The following is a 19,628-nucleotide window of genomic DNA, read 5'->3' on the forward strand; positions in this document are numbered from 1 at the left end:
CACCTTGGAACTCCGCGCTCCTGACTCCAACTCACCACCTGCCCACTGATCTATTCATTGTAGGGATATTCTCTTCTTGTGGCTTTGGGCCCATAGTCTGACGTCACAAACTGCCCGCCCCGCCCCTTCGGAAGCCCCGCCTCCCCCAGCGTTCGCCGAGCCCCACCCCCTGCTGCGGCTGCTCAGGCGCGTCCCCTCCCGGCTTCTCTTCCGGCCCCTCCCCTCCCGGCTGCCATGACAACGAGTCCGCGCCTCGCGCACAGCTGCTGCTCCGGCGGGACCCAGGCTGGACCGCGGGCCCCGGCCTGGGGGCCACAGCTGCCACCGCCGCCGCCACCTCGTCTCCTCCCCGTCCCCGCCCCGCCCCGCGTCTCCTCACCTCCCTCGGGCCCGCGGCCGGGGTCCCTCCCCGCCGCCCCACCTCGCGCGGATGCCGAAGGTGAAGGCGCTGCAATGCGCCCTGGCGCTGGAGATCCGCTCTGTGAGTACCGGTCGCGCCCCCTACGCATCTGCCTGGGTGTCTTGAGCCCCCGGAATTTACTTTGGACGCTGCCTCCATTCACTTCCGAGAACCCCGGATCACCTCGAAACCTTCTCCCTCCGAATCATCCCTCCCTAGGGACCCTGGACCCCGTATCCCCTCGGTCTTACCCAACCTCAAAATCACTCCAGCTATATCGAGGTCAGATCCCCTACCCCAGCCCCTAGCTTCCTCCCAACTTCCAGTTCGGGTTCCTTCAAGTTCTTTTCATACCACTTTAGAAAGTTCTCTCTCTGCTCTAAACTTTCCAGTGAATTGGGGTGGGTTGGGTTTTTTTTTTAATCTCTCTTCTCTGCTCCTGTTGTAGTGAGAGAGGATTACTGGCCAGGCTCCTGCCCAGTTTTCGGGAGTGAGTGTGTGTGTGTGTGTGTGTGTGTGTGTGTGTGTAGATTTCTTTCCAAATCACTGCTGGAGGATTTTTTCAGACAAATTTCCAAGCTTCTGATCAGTGAAGGGGATTCTTCTCTAAGTCGTCAAAGTAGAATCCCCACACTCCACAACTGAAATGTGCCATCACTGCACACGGCACGTTGCCATCTCCCCCACCAGGGCAAACCTTTCAGAAGCCGGGTCAGGTCCCTCCAGTCCCCAAACTCTCCCCACGTTCAGAGGGATCCCTCCTCCTCCCCTTCACTCCAAGAAAGGCACCAACTTTTAGAGGCAAACTAATCATTCTCTAAACTTGCTGGAGGGGACCTGCGGGCCGTCCTGGTCACTCTGCGCACATGCTAAGAGCATCCTGCTCCCCTGCCCTGCTCTGGAAATCCAGCTAAAGCAGGGAACCCCCATGTCTTTCCTCAAGAGAAGCGCCTTGGCCCTCCTCTCCGTGCTATGAGCAAACGCATCCCTCTGAATAACCTCAGCAGACTCTTCCAAGGGATTTTGAAGTCCTTCCCCCTCATTCTCTCCAGAACCCTCTCATTCTCTCCAAATGAAAGCTCCAGCCTCTCTCTTGTAGAGGATACCCCCCTCCCACCCTCCACTGCAAGGCATTTGGTAACAAGATTTCTCTCTCGGTCCTTTTTCCCTCTTTCTACTTCTCTTAGTTATTTATTTCTCAACCCTTTCATCTCCCAATAAAACTGTGTGTGTGTGTGTGTGTGTGTGTGTACTTAAATTGCCAAGGCCGCTCCTCTGAGTGCTATGTCAGATAGCCCTCCCCAGTTCCTTCCTCCACTCCTGCCCCCTCCTTCAAGCATCCGCTGCTTTCCTGTGGTCTCCCCGACGTTATAGTGACACCCCTGCAGCACAGGACCCCTTTAGGTCTTTGCCTAGGGCTAGGTCTTGCAGGAACGCTGGGTGGGGCAGAGAATGAGGCCGGAGTGGAGAAGAAAGTTTCTCGCCCTCTTGCTTTAGCATTAAGGCTGCAGAGATTTTACTCGCTACTGTGTCCGAAACTGTCATTCTGGCTTCCGATCTTTTTTCTTTTCTTTTTCATCTCACAGCTGCCAACGTTTGGCAGCCTTTTTGTAAAGTAGGATTCATTAAACACAAGAATACACAAAGCCTCCTAATTCAGCTGGCTCCGTGCGGTTAGTAAGACTCCGGAGTTCCCGAGCCTGTGTTACTGGCTGCTGCTTCCTCCTCTGCTGACCAATGGCATTTAGCAGCCTGGTGAGAGCCGCTGCCTGACAGGCTGGCTTCTCTTCTTGGCAGATCCAGCCTTGCTGAGAGGAAGTACTTTGTGGAAACTGATGACTGCCTGAAAGACGGGGAGAAAGAAAAGTTCTTTCACTACCCTTTCTCTCAGTCTTAGTGCATGACTGTATGATGGCGCTTCAGAAATTATGCAGGTGGAGACCTTCCTGTTTTTTTTTTCAACAAACATTTGAGTCACAGAACTTCACAATTCTAAGAAATCGAAGCTATCATTGGTTTTAATTTCTTTTTACAGATGAGAATATTAAGGCATAGCATGGCTGATTATTTTTCTATGTTTGCACGACTCTGTAGCAGCAGATTTTCAACAAGATGATGTTTTCTGACCAGCAAAAACCCTGTTAAAAGGCTCCAGTGTTCAGAAGGAGCAAAAAAGACTCTTAAGAAAAAAACAGGAGTTTCCGTTGTGTCGCAGCGGAAACCAATCCGATTTAGGAACCATGAGGCTGCAGGTTCGATCCACGGCCTTGATCAGTGGGTTAAGGATCTGGCGTTGCCATGAGCTATGGTGTAGGTCGCAGATGCAGCTTGGATCCCATGTTGCTGTGGCTGTGGCGTAGGCCGGCAGCTGTAGCTCCCATTAGACCCCTAGCCTGGGAACCTCCATATGCCAAGGATGCGGCCCTAAAAAGACAAAAAAAAAAAAAAAAAGGACAATGCAGATTAAACAAACTTTATTAATTTGGTTTTGATTGAACAGAGGAATTTTATTAGCATAGACATTTCAACATTTTTCAATTTCATTTTTTCTTCTCAATTTAAGTCTTCACATTTATAGGGTATAAAAGTCAAAGCTAGGGAGTTCCTGTTGTGGCTCAGCCATAAGGAACCCAGCTAGTATCCATGAGGACCCGAGTTCGGTCCCTGGCCTCACTCAGTGAATTAAGGATCCAGCATTGCCATGATCATCAGTGTAGGTTGCAGATGTGGCTCGGATCCAGTGTTGCTGTGGCTGTGGTGTAGGCCAGCAGCTGCATCTCTGATTCAACCCCTAGCCTGGGAACTTTCATATGCTGTGGGAGTGGCCCTAAAAAGACAAAGAAAAAAAAAAAAGAAAAAGCTATATAAAATGATAGAAGAAGAAGTCTCACTTCCAACCCTGTTCCAACCTATTTTTCATTTATTTTCATCTGCTATAGGTAATCATTTTTGTTGGTGTCTGATTTATTCTTCCAGTATTTTCTTTTGCAGTGTAATCAAATACACACACACACACACACACACAGTATTCTTCCCCTCCCCATATATATATTTTTCTTTCCTTCACAGAAGGTAGCATGTAAACTAGTGTGCACTTTGATTTTTTTTGTTAATATGTTCTTATGATCACTCTAGATCTAAAAAACTTGACATCTTCTTTTTCCTTCAACTTTTAATCGACATTTTTCAAACATAACAAGGTAGCTGGAAGAATAGTACAATAAATAATTATATCCCATGACCTATGTAATTAATTTGATATATTCATGCATATGTGTCTGTATAATTTTTTTTTTTGCTAAAAGTTAGAAAATAATGTGTTACTATGAGTCTCCTAAATACCTCAGCAAGCATCTTCTAAACATAAGGACATTTGTTCTCATAACCACAGTACTGTTATCCAACCTAAGGTAATCACCGATACTTTCTTAGTATCAAGTCCATTTTCAAGTTTTCCTAGTTGTCACAAAAATGACTTGTATGGTTAACTTTTCCAAACTGGGATCCAACCAAAGACTACCTGTCCCTTCTGATCATTAGGATGTTGTAGTCCATTTAATAGAGAGCAGTTCTGCTTTTTATCTCCCACAGCGTGGATGCGGATAAACTCACACACTCATGCAACTATTTTTCGGATCTAAATTTAGAACACTTCCATCACCCCAGTCAATTCCACTGCCCTCCTTTCAAAGCTCACACAGAAGGAACTCCTATTCTGATTTCCGTCTCTGAAGATTAGTCTGTCCGTTTACTTGAACTTCCTATCAAAGGAGCCATGTAGTGTGTAATGTTTTGTCTGCGACTCATCCGTGTCGCCGTGGGTATCGGCAGTTGGTTCCTTCAAGTCGTGGCGTAGCATCTATCATGAGATTTGTGTCATGGTCTGTTGCACACCCCAGCATGCTTATCCATTCTCTTTACTGTGGATTATTTGGGCTGTTACCAGGTTGTGGTTGTCAGGGATAAAGCTGCTATGAGCCTTCATTCCTGTGGAAGTGTTTTTATGGACATTACCCTTTGGAGACCAGGCTCAGGTAAAGAATAGTCCAGGTTGTGTGATTGTTGGAATTTTTTCCCATTGTGATGCCATTGAATTTGTTCTTTTAAACTGGAAATTAGCTGTTTTATTTCCACCTGCCTGTTGAACATGTGGCACTTCACTCGCTTCTCCCTTCACCATGTTTATTTGTTAACTTTCAGTCTTGCATTTGTGTATATTTGTGGTATAAAGACATGTTTGGTACTGTGGTAATACAAGAGCAAACGCATAGTAAACATGAAAGGTTTTGGTGTATAACACAGTATTTTGTGTTGCTCAACAGAGAGTCATGACTTGAGAGAAAATGTATTGCTGGGAAGAAAGTGTGACTTCTCTGAAGGAATCTTTGGAGAATGATGTAATATGCCAAGTAACTTATTTTTAAAGAGCAGCAAAAAAAAAAAATGTATATATATATTTCCTATCACTTACACTTTTAATACTTGAAATGTCTTATCTCTGATATAAAAAAGATATTTGCAGCTCTTTCTCTCTACCTCCTCCTTCTTAGTAGTGAGCTTTCGTGAGATTGTTTAGGAATATAGGAGGAAGAAATTAGAGGTTCAAGAGTAAAGCCCTGGGGAAAAAACTGTAACTGCAATGTATACATCTAAGGATGACCTGACCCCCTTGCTGTACAGTGGGAAAATAGTAAAAAAAAAAAAAAAAAAAAAAAAAAAAAAGAGTAAAGCCCAATGCTGGGCAATAAAATTGGCTAATTTACCTTCCTAGATTAGTGTCAGTTTGGGGTTAGTTTATATTACCTCGTGCCAAGTTTTTCTTCTCTGTATTCACCTCCCCTCATTACTTCATAGACGTTATTGATAGCCTTGGGCCAAAGAGACCTAGATTTTTCAGTCGCTACTCCTCTGAATAAATGTGATCCTTATCTGGTTTCTTTACTCAGTTAAGCTACAGTTAGTGGTACCTGTACCTGGAATCCAGACTCTTAGAAACTTTATATACTACTTCAAACTTACAGAAAGAAAACCACTAGTACTGTGATCTTTCCCCTCACCCTGATTTAATAAATGCTCCTTAGACATGTTTCCTTCAGATTTTTGTTTTAAAGAAATCAAAGGTTGCGCATCTAGTTAAGGCCCCTTGCACCTCTTCCTGACCCCGATCTTCCTCCCTCCCTTCCTCGAGGTAAGGTCATCAGGATCTGAAATTGGAGTCTGTTCTTTTCATTCACATTTTTGTGCATTTTCTGCATATTTGTGTATGCCTGCGTACTACGTATACTCTTGTTCTGTGTTAAAACTTTACACACGTGGTGTTGTACTGTGGACATCCTTCTGCAAATGTGTTTTTTCCACTTCACTGTTTTGGAAAAATATGTACCTGTTATTTCTTGCAGACCTACTTCATTTCCTTAAGAGCTAGAGTATGCTGTTTATTTAAACGACAGTGATTTAATTCTTATTCCCCTATTGATGGACTTTTAAATATCAGTTTGGGAGTTCCCTTTGTGGCTCAGTAGAAAGGAACCCAACTAGGATCTTAGAAGATGCGGGTTCATTCCCTGGCCTCGCTCAGTGGGTTAAGGATCTGGTATTGCTGTGAACTGTGGTATAGGTTGCAGATGCAGCTCAGATGCCACGTTGCTGTGGCTGTGGTGTAGGCCAGCAGCTTTTGCTCTGATTCCACCCCTGGCCTGGGAACTTCCATGTGCCAAGAATGCGGCCCTAAAAAATAAACAAAGAAATAAATATCAGTTTTCCTTTTTTAAAAAAAATAATATAATCAATGTTGCTGTCAGAATATTTGTACATACCTTCTGTGTCCATGAGTGAGTTGTTCTCAAGGGCAAGTACTGTATCTAGGGAGCATTCTGGAAATTTGTTGTGTTACCTTTGTTTGCCATTGCGGTTGGGGGGTTCTATGGGTGTTAATTGTCTCGTGATCTGTGTGACTTGAATGTGCCATTGAATATGTAGATGAAGCCTGTTTATAATTTTTAGAGATTAAGAACCTAATATATAAACAGAACGTTTTTGTTGTTGTTGAGAAGTCTTAAATACAGTGAATTTTTCCAGGAATGCAATTACCATGTAAATTGAGGAAAGCATGTACTTTGTTTTGCTTAGAACTCTGCTAAGAGTTTACTTTTTCAGACAATCACGGCATCAGTGGCAGCTCTGCCTGTGTTTGAGTTGCCAATATGCGACACCTCATTCAGCTTTTGAAACTGCCCAGTTCGTGTTGATTCTGTGAATGGGTGCACATACTGCATCTTCTAGCTTAGGCTTGCCTGTGTGTTTACATGTAGAAATATATAATTTATTATAAATTATTTCTGTGTCTTTTCAGTTATAGCATTGGTTTAATTTTTTAGTTATGTGTATAGATAAATTGCAAACTACTAGTTGTAAAAGGCGAGTTTTAGATCTTATAGAGACCCAATGCTCTAGGGAATAGATAGAAATGAAACCACTGACTAGAGACTTGTATTAGTTTCTTAGGACTGGCATACAAACAACCTCAAACTTGGTGTCTTAGAAGGACAGAAATTTATCCTCCGCATTTCTGGAGGCCAGAAGTTCAAAGCCAAGGTAACCGGCAGGGCAGCACTCCCTCAGAAGGCTCCAGGGGACAAGCCGTCCTTGTTCTTCTAAGCTTTTGGTGCCTCTAACCTTTCTCAGATCGTGGCTGCATAACTCCAGTCTCCAGTCCTGGTCTGAATAGTCCGTTCATTTCCTTTGCCCCTTAGGAACATACGAGGGGGTGTTTTGTTTTCCGTACCTTGTTGAATATATTTTGGACAACAACCTCTGCTGGTTATAGGTGTCACCCGAAAAAAATGCTCACCCTAAAAGTTGAGAATTATGTTTTCCTTGGCTGACGAAACTGAGGGTTTAAGCTAGGGACACTACCCCTCAGATACCTCTGAGGAATTGCTCCAAAGAGGTCAGGGAGGAGCCAGGATTTTTGGAGAGTTGGCAACAAAGACCAAGAGGGCAGAAGGTCAAACGATTACTGTTAATTAAAGAAATTAACAAAATTAAAGGTCTCAAGTTAAGGCATTCAGTGCTTTTCTTTGTATAGGGAGGTGGAAGAGTCTGGGCTCTTTGAATGCGTATCATTCCTTTGATATGCACCTCTGCCATCCAGGCGATTGTCCTGTGCTTCCTCATGCTGGGTCTCCTCAGGGTACACCACCGGGAGTGGCTGCAGCAACTGCTTCTCTTTTCTACCCTGAGTTCCCCCTGGGCTCACTGTTGGGGTGGCTGTATGGCTGCAGCATCCTTTGTGTACTGATGTAACAACCAACATTTTTCTCATCGACACAGGTAATGTGCTTTTCAGAGATCTTCCAATAGAAGCTTATTTTTTTTCTCACTTTGTGTTTGCTCGCTTTAGTGATGCTTTTTTTTTTTCCATTTTCTATTTTTGTTGTTGCTGTTGCTGGTAAATAAAGAATGCTACTAAGTCTTTCAGTTAACTTTTCATGGAACTGTAGCATATATTCAGAAAATGTGCAAAGCCAAGGCGTGTAATCAGCACCCAGATGGATAATTAGAGCACTGTCAGCACCCCAGGTTGCCTTGCTGTGACCTATCCCTTCCAGCCACTCCACTTGCCCCCTTCCCATCACTACACCGAGGTCAGCGCTGTCTTGACCTCTGCCTATTGCAACGTATTTGAGCTTTTGAAATCTCTCCTTTCCTTCCTTCCTCTTTCTTTTGTTCTTCCTTTCTTCCTGTCTCCGTCTCTGTCTTTCTCCCACTTCCTCCCTCTGCTTCCTTTCTCCTTCCACAAAGTGGACTATTTTGGGGGCAGGGGGCCTCAGCTGCCAGATGTAGAAGTTCTCCAGGCCAGGGATCAAACCTGAGCCATAGCAGTGACCTGAGCCAGAGCAGTGACAATGTCACTTAACTGCTAGGCCTCCAGGGAACAGCCCACGGTGTGAACTTTTTATTGAATAACTTCTTTGTGAGAACTCCTCCATGTCGTGTGAGGCACTAATTCTTTGTCCTTTCTGTTGTTCCCCCCCCCCCCCCCCCCCCCGCCCAGCTTTACTGAGATGGAATTGCCACAAAGCCCTGCATAAGCTTAGACTGCACCATATGTCAATTTGACATGTTTGTAAATTACAGAGTGATTACATAGTTTACTACTTCTCTTTTTGTGGTGAGAACAGTTGAAGTTTACTCTCTTAGCAACATTCAGGTCTACATATAATAGGTATTATTAGTTATCATCAGCATGCTGTACAATCGATTACCAAACTTGGTCATCTTAGAAGTGGAAGTGGATACCCTTTGACCGATATCTCCCCATTTCCCCCCCCTCTCCACCCCTTGATAACCACCGCTCTACTCTCTGTTTCTCTGAATTTGTCTTTTGTAGGGTCCTCAAATCTATAAATGTAAGCGATATATTTTAGTATTTGTTTTTCTCTGACTTGTTTCACTTAACCTCGTACCCTCGAAGTCCATCACGCTGCCACAAATGGCAGGATTTCCTTTTCTTCTGGTGGCTCAGTACTATTGCTGTGTGTGTGACATGTCCTTTGTCCAGTCATCCGCTCTCCATTGATAGTCACTTAGATTGTTTCCATATTCTGACTGTTTGGAGTAATGCTGTGAGCCCGGGAGTATGCATATCTCTATGAGATCCTGATTTCATTTTCTTTGGAAACACATCCAGAAATTCGACTGCCGGATCACGTGGTCATTCTATTTCAGATTTTCTTGAGCAGTGTCCATACTCTTTTCCATAGCGGCTGTATGCAGTTTGCATTCTCACCAGCAGTGGGGGCTTCCCTTTTCTTCAGATCCTCACCCACACTTGTTATCTCTTGTCTTTTTCATCATGGACGTCATTCTGACAGGTGTGAGGTGATATCTAATTGTGGTTTGATTTGCATCTCCTGAGGATTAGGTGATTAGTGATGTTGGCACCTGTTGGCCATTTGTGTGTCTTCCTTGGAAAACTATTCAGTTCCTCTGTCTCTATTCTATTGTTAATAACATTTTCCATTTTTACAGTTTTAAGATATTATACATTGTGCTCCTGTGAACACTCCTGCACATGTTTTTGTTCGATATTTTTTATTCAACAACCTTTCTTTTTCTTTCTTTCTTTCTTTCTTTCATTTTAGGGTCCTAGGCTAGGGGTCGAATCGGAGCTACAGCTGCTGGTCTCCCTACAGCCACGCAGGATCTGAGCCACGTCTGCAGCCTACACCACAGCTGACAGCAACACCAGATCCTTAACCCACTGAGCAAGGCCAGGGATCAAACCCGTAACCTCATGGTTCCTAGTCAGATTAGTCTCTGTTGCACCACAACGGGAACTTCAATTCAGCGACGTTTCTGAAATCTCGTATTAGTTATATGCTTTTCTGTGTGGAAAATCACATTCACAAATAAAGTCAGTTTTGACTTCTCCTGTATAATCTTTTTTCTTTTCCTTCCTTTTTCTTGCCTATATGTCCTTGACTAGAATCCCCAGTATAATGCTAAGTAGAACAATAGTACATATAATTGTCTTTTTAAGTTATGCTGCTGAAGTTTCATCAGTATTAGACTGAATCCTATGAAATTGCTGACAGTGGGCCACTTTTTGACTTTTAAAAAAATGATGACAATCTTATCTATTTCAACCCAATATAATTTTGGCTATAGGATTTTCATTTAATAAGAAGGTTCCCTTCTATACCTGATTTTAAAAATATCCCGAACTTTGAATTGTATGGAATACTTTTCCTCAGTTTAATGAGATTATAACATTGCTCCATGTTGTATAGAAAGGACACATTCTGTGATGTTGCACCCCTTCTATTCCTATGATAGCATCTTTCTAGTCAGGATATATTATTTTTACTATATTTTTGATGGATTTGGTTCACAATCTTTTTCGTTGTCGTTTTTTGTTTTTGGGGGCCGCATGTGTGGCACATGGAGGTTACCAGGCTAGAGGTCGAATCGGAGCTGCAGCTGCCGGCCTACTCCACAGCCACAGCAATGCAGGATCCAAGCAGTGTCTGTAACTTACACCACAGCTCATGGCCATGCCAGATCCTTAACCCACTGAGTGAGTCCATGGATCGAACTTGCATCCTCATGGTTACTAGCGGGGTTCTTTCCTGCTGAACCACCATGGGAATTCCTCCCCCCCCTTTTTTTTCTTGTTATGATTTGCAATTTTTTAAAGATCTATTTGTGTTCATAGATGAGATTTTAGCTTACTAAGTCAATCCTTCCTTAGTTTTTTAAATGATTTTTATTTTTTCCATTATAATTGATTTACAGTGTCTGTCAATTTCTACTGTACAGCAAAGTGATGCAGTCATACATATATACATACATTCTTCTTCTCACATTATCCTCCATCATGCTCCATCACAAGTCACTAGATATAGTCCCTGTGCTATACAGCAGGATCTCATTGCTTATCTACTTCAAATGCAATAGTTGGCATCTATTAACCCCAAACTCCCAGTCCATCCCACTCCCTTCCCCTCCACTTCAGCAACTGCAAGTCTGTTCTTCAAAGTTTCTTTTCTGTGGAAAGATTCATTTGTGCCCGTATATTAGATTCCAGGTATAAGTGATATCATACGGTATTTGCCTTTCTCTTTCTGATTTACTTCACTTAGTATGAGAGTCTCAGGTTCCATTCATGTTGTTGCAAATGGCATTATTTTGTACTTTCTTAAGGCTGAGTAGTATTCCATTGTGTATATATACCACATCTTCTTAATTCATTCATCTGTCCATGGACATTTACGTTAAATTATTAAAACAGTTTGAAATATTTCAGACATAGAAAAAGTTACAAAGAGTAATGAATACACTTGGATTCCCACCCATCAGCTTAAGAAGTAAAAAAAAAACATTTAGGTGAAGGGGAGACTCCTGTCCTTCTCTAACAGAATCCCTCCTTCCTTCCTTTGGCTTGTCACTACTCTGAAGTTTGTGTTACTCTCTCTGTTTCTCAGTACTTCTCTTTCTCCCTCTCTGTCTTTCTCTCTCCCTCCGTCTCTGTTTGTCTGTCTCTCTCTTTTTTTGGGGGGGAGGGGTGCTGTGGTGTGCCACAGCTTGATGTGGGATCTCAGTTCCCAGACCAGGGATTGAACCTGTAATGGTGAAAGCACCCAGTCCTAACCACTGTATCTCCAGGAACTCCCAGTACTTTTCTCAGTATCTCTCCCAGTATTTTTCTCAGTATCTCTCCCAGTATTTGTCTTTAAGGTACTGGGTTTACTTGCAAGTGCTGCTTAACTGGCATCCTAAGGGGATTGATAAGACTGTTTGTTTCTAAATATTTTATACTTTTTATAAAATTTATTTTGTACCTTTTACTTTAGCTTGTGAGTTTTAATTTTAAGATGTATAGGATTTACATGTGTATATAGACCCTCATCTCTGCCCCCCCCACATATACACAATGCATATATAGACAGTCCATCTTTTATTGTGGTATTTTAACTTAATTGCATTGGGGGTCTTGAATGAAGTCTGATGATATTATTTCTTTTGCGATTTCCTATGTATTATTATCCAGTTATTATATATAATATATGTTTTGAGTAATTATCTAATTATTGTGAATATTCTGTATTTACTTGAAAATAATATGTAGCTTTATTTGTTGGATGTAGGGCTCTATCTGCCACTATCAGATCAAATTTATTTTCTCTGAAGTATCTTCAATTCTGTATTAAATTTTTTGTCTGTGTGCAACCTCTGCCAGATTATAATGGATATATTAAAATTTTCACTAAGGTAACACATTTTCACTTTATCCTTGGTGTATTCTAGTACACTGTGATGTATAGAACTATGGATTCATTTCTCTTTGTTCTGTTTTGCACTGGGTATGTACTGTAACACCTGAGAATTTATGGGTCTCTGCAGTTCTGGGAGATTCTTCACTTTTATATCTTTGAATGTTGTTTTTCTGCGGTTCTCTCTTTTTTTCTGACAGTAGTACTCGACATGTATTGGAACTTTTATCTATTCTCCTTTCTTAAGTGATTTTTGGGCATAATTTTTATTTTTATATCTTTTTGTTCTGGGATAAGTCTTCATTACTCTTATTTACTTATTAAGTTAAATTCTTAAATCTCTTTTATTGAGATATTTAATTTCATTTCATTCCACAATTTCTCGTTTGGTGTGTCTTTTTAAGCATATGCCGAATATTTACATTTTTCCCTGTTTTAATCTCACAATTTTTATGTTTTATGAACCTTTCTCCTCTTATTACATGAAATACTTATTTTACAATTATTTTTGGATTGTGTAAATTACTTTAATTTTCATTTGAAGTGAATTTATCTCATGGTTGTCAATTCTGCTGGTTTTCTTAGCACTTGGGATTGCCCTGAAATCATGGACCAATTTTGGGAGAATTGCTATCTTAACAATATTGACTCTTTCAGTGCATTAACCTGGTATATTTTACCATCTATTTCGGTTTTCAGGTTCTTTCAGTGATGTTTGTAGTTTTCACAATACATATATTACACATATATTGTTAAATTTATACCTAAGTAGCACATGCCTAAGCTTTTAATGTTATTATAAGTGGTATTAAATTTTTTAAAATGTTGTTGCTAATACATAGAAAAATGTTTTGCCTGTTGACCTTTTATCCTTTTGTGTTTTTTGAGACTTGTTTTATGGCTCAGGATAGCATATGTCTTGATGAATGTATTCATGCATTTCACATTTGGGAAAAAATGTGTATCCTTCTGTTGTTGGATGGAGTATTATGTAAATGTCAGTTTGGTAAATTACTTGAAAGTTGATGTCCACATCTTCTATACCCTTTTGACTGCTTATTTTATCAGTTACTGAGAGGGAAGTGTCGAAACTCAGTTGTATCAATTTTTGCTTCATTACTTTGGCATCGTATTATTGCATACAATTTAATTTTATATATCATTTGATAAATCATATTTTTAATCAATTTTAACTTTTCTACTTTAACCTTGGTAATCTTTCTTTTTCTGAAGTCAACTTTATATCATATTAAGATAGCCACTTCAGCTTATGATTAGTGAATGCATGGTATATATTGTTCAATAATTTTACTTTATTCTGAATCATTAATTTTTTTAAAAAAAATTGAAATATAATTCACATACCATAAAATCCACCCTTTTAACGTGTGCTCTTCAGTAAATTCTCTTACACTCATAAATCTGCTTAACAACCATCACTAATTCCATAACGTTTTCATTACCCCATAAAGAAATCCCATACCTATCAGGATCATCTCCCATTCTCCTCTACCCCTAGCTCCTGGCTACCACTAATCTAATTTCTAGGTCTACGGATTTGCCTCTTCTGGGCATTTCTATATGTGGAATTATATAACATGCAGCCTTTTGTGTCTGGCTTCTTTCAGTTAGCATAATGTTTTTAAAATACCTCCATGTTATATTATGTATCAGTACATATCATTATTTTATTCCTTTTTATGACTAAATAATACTCCATTGTTTGGGTATATTACATTTTGCTTACTCATCAGTTAATGTATATTTGGGTTGTGTCCACTTTTTGGCTATTACAAATAATGCTGTTACACTTTTGTACGTATTTTTGTGTGGACATAGGTTTTCAGTCCTGTTGGGTGTATACCTAGCAAGTTGCTGAATTCATGGTAACTGTTTAATTTTTTTGAGGAACTACCAAACTCTTTACCTCAGTGGCTATTTTATGTTTCCATTGGCACAGTATGAGGATTCTTGTTTTCCAGGGTTTTTTTGGCATCCTTTCCAGCACTTGTTTTGTCCATCATTTTACTGGTAGCGATCCTAGTGAGTGTAAAGAGTCCCTCGTTGTGACTTTGATTTGTATTTCCCTAGTGACTAATTTTGCTGAGCATGTTTTTGTGTGCTTTTTAGCCATTTATTAATCTTCTTGTGAGAGATGCCTATTTGTTTTTGTATCATGTATTTTTGGGACTCTGTTAAGTGCATATGTTTTATATTGTTGTGTCTTTTTGAAATATACTTCTTACCTATGTTTTTAATTGTTGTCATTATAAAATATCTTTGTTTCTGGAATCAATTTTTGTTTTAATTTTTAGTTTGTCTGATGTTAGTATAACCATTGCACCTCTCCTTTGTCTATTGCTTGCATAGTTCATTTTTTCTCATTCTTTTACTATCAGCTCATTTGTGTCTTTGAATGTAAAGTGTGTCCCTTACAGACAACACATAGTTGGATTATTGTTTTAAATGTATTCTGCCAAACTCTACCTTTTGATTGGCGTGTTTAGTCAATTTACCTTTAGTGTAATCACAGATAAGGTAGGGTTTACCTCTCTCATTTTGCTGTTTTTTTCTGTCTTTTCTCCCTCGATGTGTTTTTGTTTCTCTGTTTCTGTATTAGTGACTTCTTCTGTTAACTATTATCTAGTATACCATTTCAATTCCCTTGTTTCTATTACCATATTTTTTGAGTTATTTTCTTTCTTTTTAATTTAAATTTTTTTTTTTTTTTGTCTTTTTGCTATTTCTTGGGCCGCTCCCGCGGCATATGGAGGTTCCCAGGCTAGGGGTGCAGTCGGAGCCGCAGCCGCCAGCCTAGGCCAGACCAACAGCAATGCGGGATCCGAGCCGCGTCTGCGACCTACACCACAGCTCACGGCAACGCCGGACCCTTAACCCACTGAGCAAGGGCAGGGACCGAACCCGCAACCTCATGGTTCCTAGTCGGATTCATTAACCACTGCGCCACGACGGGAACTCCTAATTTTAATTTTTAAAATTTTCTGTGGAAGTATAGTTAATTTACAATTGAGTTATAAGTTGTTCTGGGGTACACAATTAACATCCTAATTTAGAACAATCTAGTACGGATTACTACCAGTTTAATTTGAATAATACATAAAACTTTTGCTTTTATTTGTTTCTATTTTCTCTCCTCTTCTTTATAATTTTATTATACAGATGATATCTTTATTTTTTCAGGTGATTATTTATATATATATGAAATTATCAGTACAGTTTAATAATTGTTGCTGCCTTATGCAATTTTATTTTAAATAAGAATGGATAAACGAGAGGAAAAAGATATTTATTCTGCCTTAGATTTACCTATATAGTTCCCTTACTGGTGTTCTGTTTTTTCATGTGCATAAAATAGATAATTGAAAGACTTTGTGTAGTAATCCCAACTTCTGGACTTCTTCAGGGACAGTTCTATTGACCGCCTTCTCTCCTGTGTTTAGGTCATGCTCTAGTTTCTTTACATGTCATAATTTTTGTTGAAAACTGGACATTTTAAATAACATAATGTGGAACTGTGTAAATCATACCCCCCCCATTTCCCAGGGTTTACTGGTTTTGTGTGTGTGTGTTTGTTTTGTTTTGTTGTCTGTTGTTGTTGCTGCTTTTCATTGGTTTAGTTACTTTCTTGAGCTGAGGTCTGTATTCTGTAAAGTCTGTCTTTGTTGTGTGTGGCCACTGAAGTCTCTGCTCAGTTAGCTTCATGGCCCTCTAATGACTAGACTTGTATTTCCTTAAATGCCTTGAACCAGTGAGTCCCCCTGCTTTTGCCAAGTATCTCTGTTGCATGTTGGGAAAGGCTTTCCATGCCCTGAAGGGAGTTTATAATCTGTCTTAGTCTTTACTGCCAGCATTTTTTTTTTTTTTTTGAGGCTTGCACCCATGGCACATGGAAGTTCCCAGGCTAGGGGTTGAACCAGAGCTGCAGCTGCCAGCCTACACCACAGTCACAGCAACACTATCTGAGCTGTGTCTGTGGTCTACACTACAGCTCATGACAGTGCCGGATCCTTAACCCACTGATTGAGGCCAGGGATTGAACCCCTGTCCTCATGTATACTAGTCGGGTTCGCAACCTGCTGAGCCACAGTGGGAACTCCCCACTTCCAGCATTTTCTAAGCTTCAAGATCAGCCAGAGGTGAGAGATCAGGGTTTCTCTCTGGGCATGTGCATAGCCTTGTGTGAGTGCATGACCTTCTAAATTGCCAAGAATATATCATAACTTGTCAAAGATTGCTCCCCCCCCCCAACACACACACACACACACACACACACACACACACACACACACACACACACACGATTCAGATTCTCCAGCTTTGCCTTTTAAGTATTTTGTTCACTCATTGTTTGCTGTAATTGTGATCACTGCCTCATGCATCCGTGTTGTTAAACAAGAGCTGCTTATTGTTTTTGACAAACACCTTTCAGGTGAAGGATGTTTGTTGTGACTAAGCAGGGATTCAAGACAAATAAAGAGAAGCCCTGCGAAAGGGGGTTTCTAGGGTATTGTCAGACAGGTCAGATAATGACAGTTCCCTGGGGATGGGGCTTTTAGGTAGCTCTAAACCTGATTTCCTACTGCGGCTGTGAGGCTACTAGTTTTCATGGCTACCATGATTATAAGTGTTTTGGTTTTCAAGGCTCTAGCAGACCTGAGTGGAGGATTTGGGGAATAAAGTATATTAAACACAATATCATTGTTTTTACCAAAATTCAGCTTTTTTTCTTGAAAAAGTGCTCTTTAGATTGTTGCAAACTTCTGGTTAATTTCCAGAGCTCTAAAACGTTGATTTTGACAGCTTTGGTAATATTCTCATTGCCTTTACAGATGGGCTGATTTTTTTGCTTGTTTCACATCTGATTTATCTCTATAAGTATAGATATAAACATACAAATGTATTGATGAATTATTTGTTGTTGTTGTTTTGCTTTTGCTTTTTAGGGCTGCACTCACGGCATATAGAGGTTCCCAGGCTAGGGGTCGAATTGGAGCTGTAGCTGCTGGCCTACACCAGAGCCACAGCAACGTAGGATCCGAGCCATGTCTGTGACCTACATCACAGCTCACGGTAATGCCAGATCCTTAACCCACTGAGCGAAGCCAGGGATCAAACCCGCAACCTCATAGTTGCTGGTCGGGTTCGTTTCCACTGAGCCATGAAGGGAACTCCTTGATGAATTATTTGAAAGTAAATTATTTACATTCAGACACTAAATATTTCAGTATAAAACTCCTAGGAACATTCTGCTGCATAAATTATAATGCAGTTCCCCCACACAATAAATTAAGCATTTGTATGGCAATAATGTCCTATTTAGGAATCTTATTCATTGTTCACCGTTTGTCACAACAATTTTTTTTATAGAATTATAATTGACATCCAGTGTTATATTGGTTTCTGGTGTACAACATACGGATTCCATATATTTATACATTATAAAATGTTTCATAATGAGAAGTCTAGTTACTATCTGTCTCCACACGGAATTATTACAATATTATTGAATATATTCTCGATGTTGTATATTAATTCCATTTCTTATTTACCTAATAGCTGGAGGTTTGTACCTCTTAGAGCCCTTTATCCACTTTGTCTGCATCCTGCCACCCACCCCTGAAACTCCCAGTTTGTTCTTCGTATCTGTGAGTCTGTTTCTATTTTGTTTGTTCATTTGTTTTTTAGATTTCACATATTAAGTGAAATTTTATGTTTTTGTCTTTTTCTATCCGACTTATTTCACTTGGCGCAGTACCCTTTACGTCCATCCATGTTGTTGAAAATGGCAATATGTCTTTTTTTTTTTTATGGCCAAGTTATATTCTAGTATGTATCACACCTTCTTTATCCATTCATCTATTTTTGGACAGTTAGGTCGCTTCCATACCTTGGCTATTGTACGTAGGGCTGCAATGACCATGGTACATACATCTTTTGAAATTAGTGTCTTCATTTTCTTCAGAGAAATACTTAGAAGTGGAATCGTTGGATCCTCTGTTAGTTTTGTGAGGGACTTCCAGAATGCTGTTTGCCCCAGTGGCTGCACCAATTTATATTCCTGCCAACAATGCCTGAGGAGTCCCTTTTTCTACATCCCCACCAACACTTGTTTCTGGTCATTTTGAGAATAGCCAATTTTGTCACGTTGGAGGTAGTACCTCACTGTGGTTTTGACTTGCATTTCCCCCGACGCTTAGTGATGTGGAGCATCTTTTCATGTGCTCGTTGGCTATACGTATATCTTCTTCGGAAAAATGTCTGTTCAGATCCTCTGTGGAGGGGCTTATTTTTGAGATATTTACTCCACTATTCTAAAAGTACTTTTTCTATATGTGTCTTAATCTTTAAAAAATTTTTTCTTTGCAAATAAGCATATCATGTCTTGCTTTTTTATCCAATTTGATAATTTCTATCTTTTGATTACAATACTTAGGATATTTATATTCATGTAATTGTCCATATGCTGGTTTAAGTCAGCTCCTTTGCTCTTTATTTTCTATTTGTTCGATTGGATTTTCTTTAATCCCCCTTTTCTTGTGGCCTTTTTGAAATGTTCCATGGTATTCCTTTAAAGAATGGTAGAAGCTGTAGAATTGTGGATGAGAAAAAATGTTATGTCTTCCTACATTCATTACAAATTGGAAAGAGTCTCAGTAATTGCCACTGAAGACAATTAGATCTGTGATGTGTAATAGAAATGTAATTTGAGCCAAAACTGAGCCAAAGATGGAGTTTAAAATTTTTACTAGCTACATTAAAAAATTAAAAGTGATAAAATTAATTTTAACAGTAATTTTAAATCAGTATTTTCAAAGTATTATCCTTTCAACATGTAATTAATTTAAAAGTTTTCAATGAGCTTTTTCACAGTTTTTTTTGTAAAAAGTCTTTAAAAATCTTTTTCAACAGTCTTCAGAAATCTTCAGAATCTTGTATTTTACACTTACGGTCTCTCTCGATTTGGACCAGTCACATCTGTAGGCATAATGTGGATTTAGAGGGACTCTACCAGGTTTGGTTTTCATGAATCAGAGTAGAAAATGAAGCGGATGGGTAGAATGAAATTTACTGAAGACTTTGACTTTACAAATAGTGAATATGTTGGGACACAAATAGAAAGTAGAATAAGAAAGTGGTAAATGGAGTCCGAATAGCTGGCATGGAAAATGATCCTGACTGCTGCGTACAAAGGGGACATGAAGTCTTGGTGTGCGTTCAGTGCAGTAGTCTATATGAAGATGGGAGATGATAGTGGTTTTTAGTCTAATAATAACTATAGCTAGTATTCATCGAATGCACTGTCAGGCACCGTTCCAAGCACTTTGAATGTATTGTATTGACTCATTTATTGGGTGACTTTAAGTAGGCAAATCACCTTTACTTTTATTTTCCTATATAAATAATCTGAAGCTGTACCAGATAATTTCTAA

At 39.9% G+C, this 19,628-nt stretch overlaps 1 protein-coding gene across 4 annotated transcripts in view; it reads left to right on the plus strand.

Moving 5' to 3' along the window:
* Positions 1-231: 231 nt before the first annotated feature.
* SPATA6 (spermatogenesis associated 6) overlaps positions 232-19,628 on the plus strand; it is a 118,133-nt gene continuing 98,736 nt past the window's right edge. For 3 of the 4 annotated variants that reach the window (XR_014804811.1, XR_014804812.1, XM_021093282.2), the window contains exon 1: positions 232-481. Coding sequence is in view for 2 of the 4 variants with exons in the window: in XM_021093282.2 (XP_020948941.1) it covers positions 431-481 (51 nt within the window). In the remaining 2 variants the exon portion in view is untranslated. The remainder of the gene's footprint in view (positions 482-19,628) is intronic. The other variant, NM_001177917.1, reaches the window with a different exon arrangement.

Source organism: Sus scrofa, chromosome 6 (assembly GCF_054392235.1).
Source record: "Sus scrofa isolate SSC_HxYL_T2T_F1_AM1 chromosome 6, Sscrofa_HxYL_maternal_Yorkshire_Landrace_v2.0, whole genome shotgun sequence".
Taxonomy (NCBI): Eukaryota; Metazoa; Chordata; class Mammalia; order Artiodactyla; family Suidae; genus Sus; species Sus scrofa.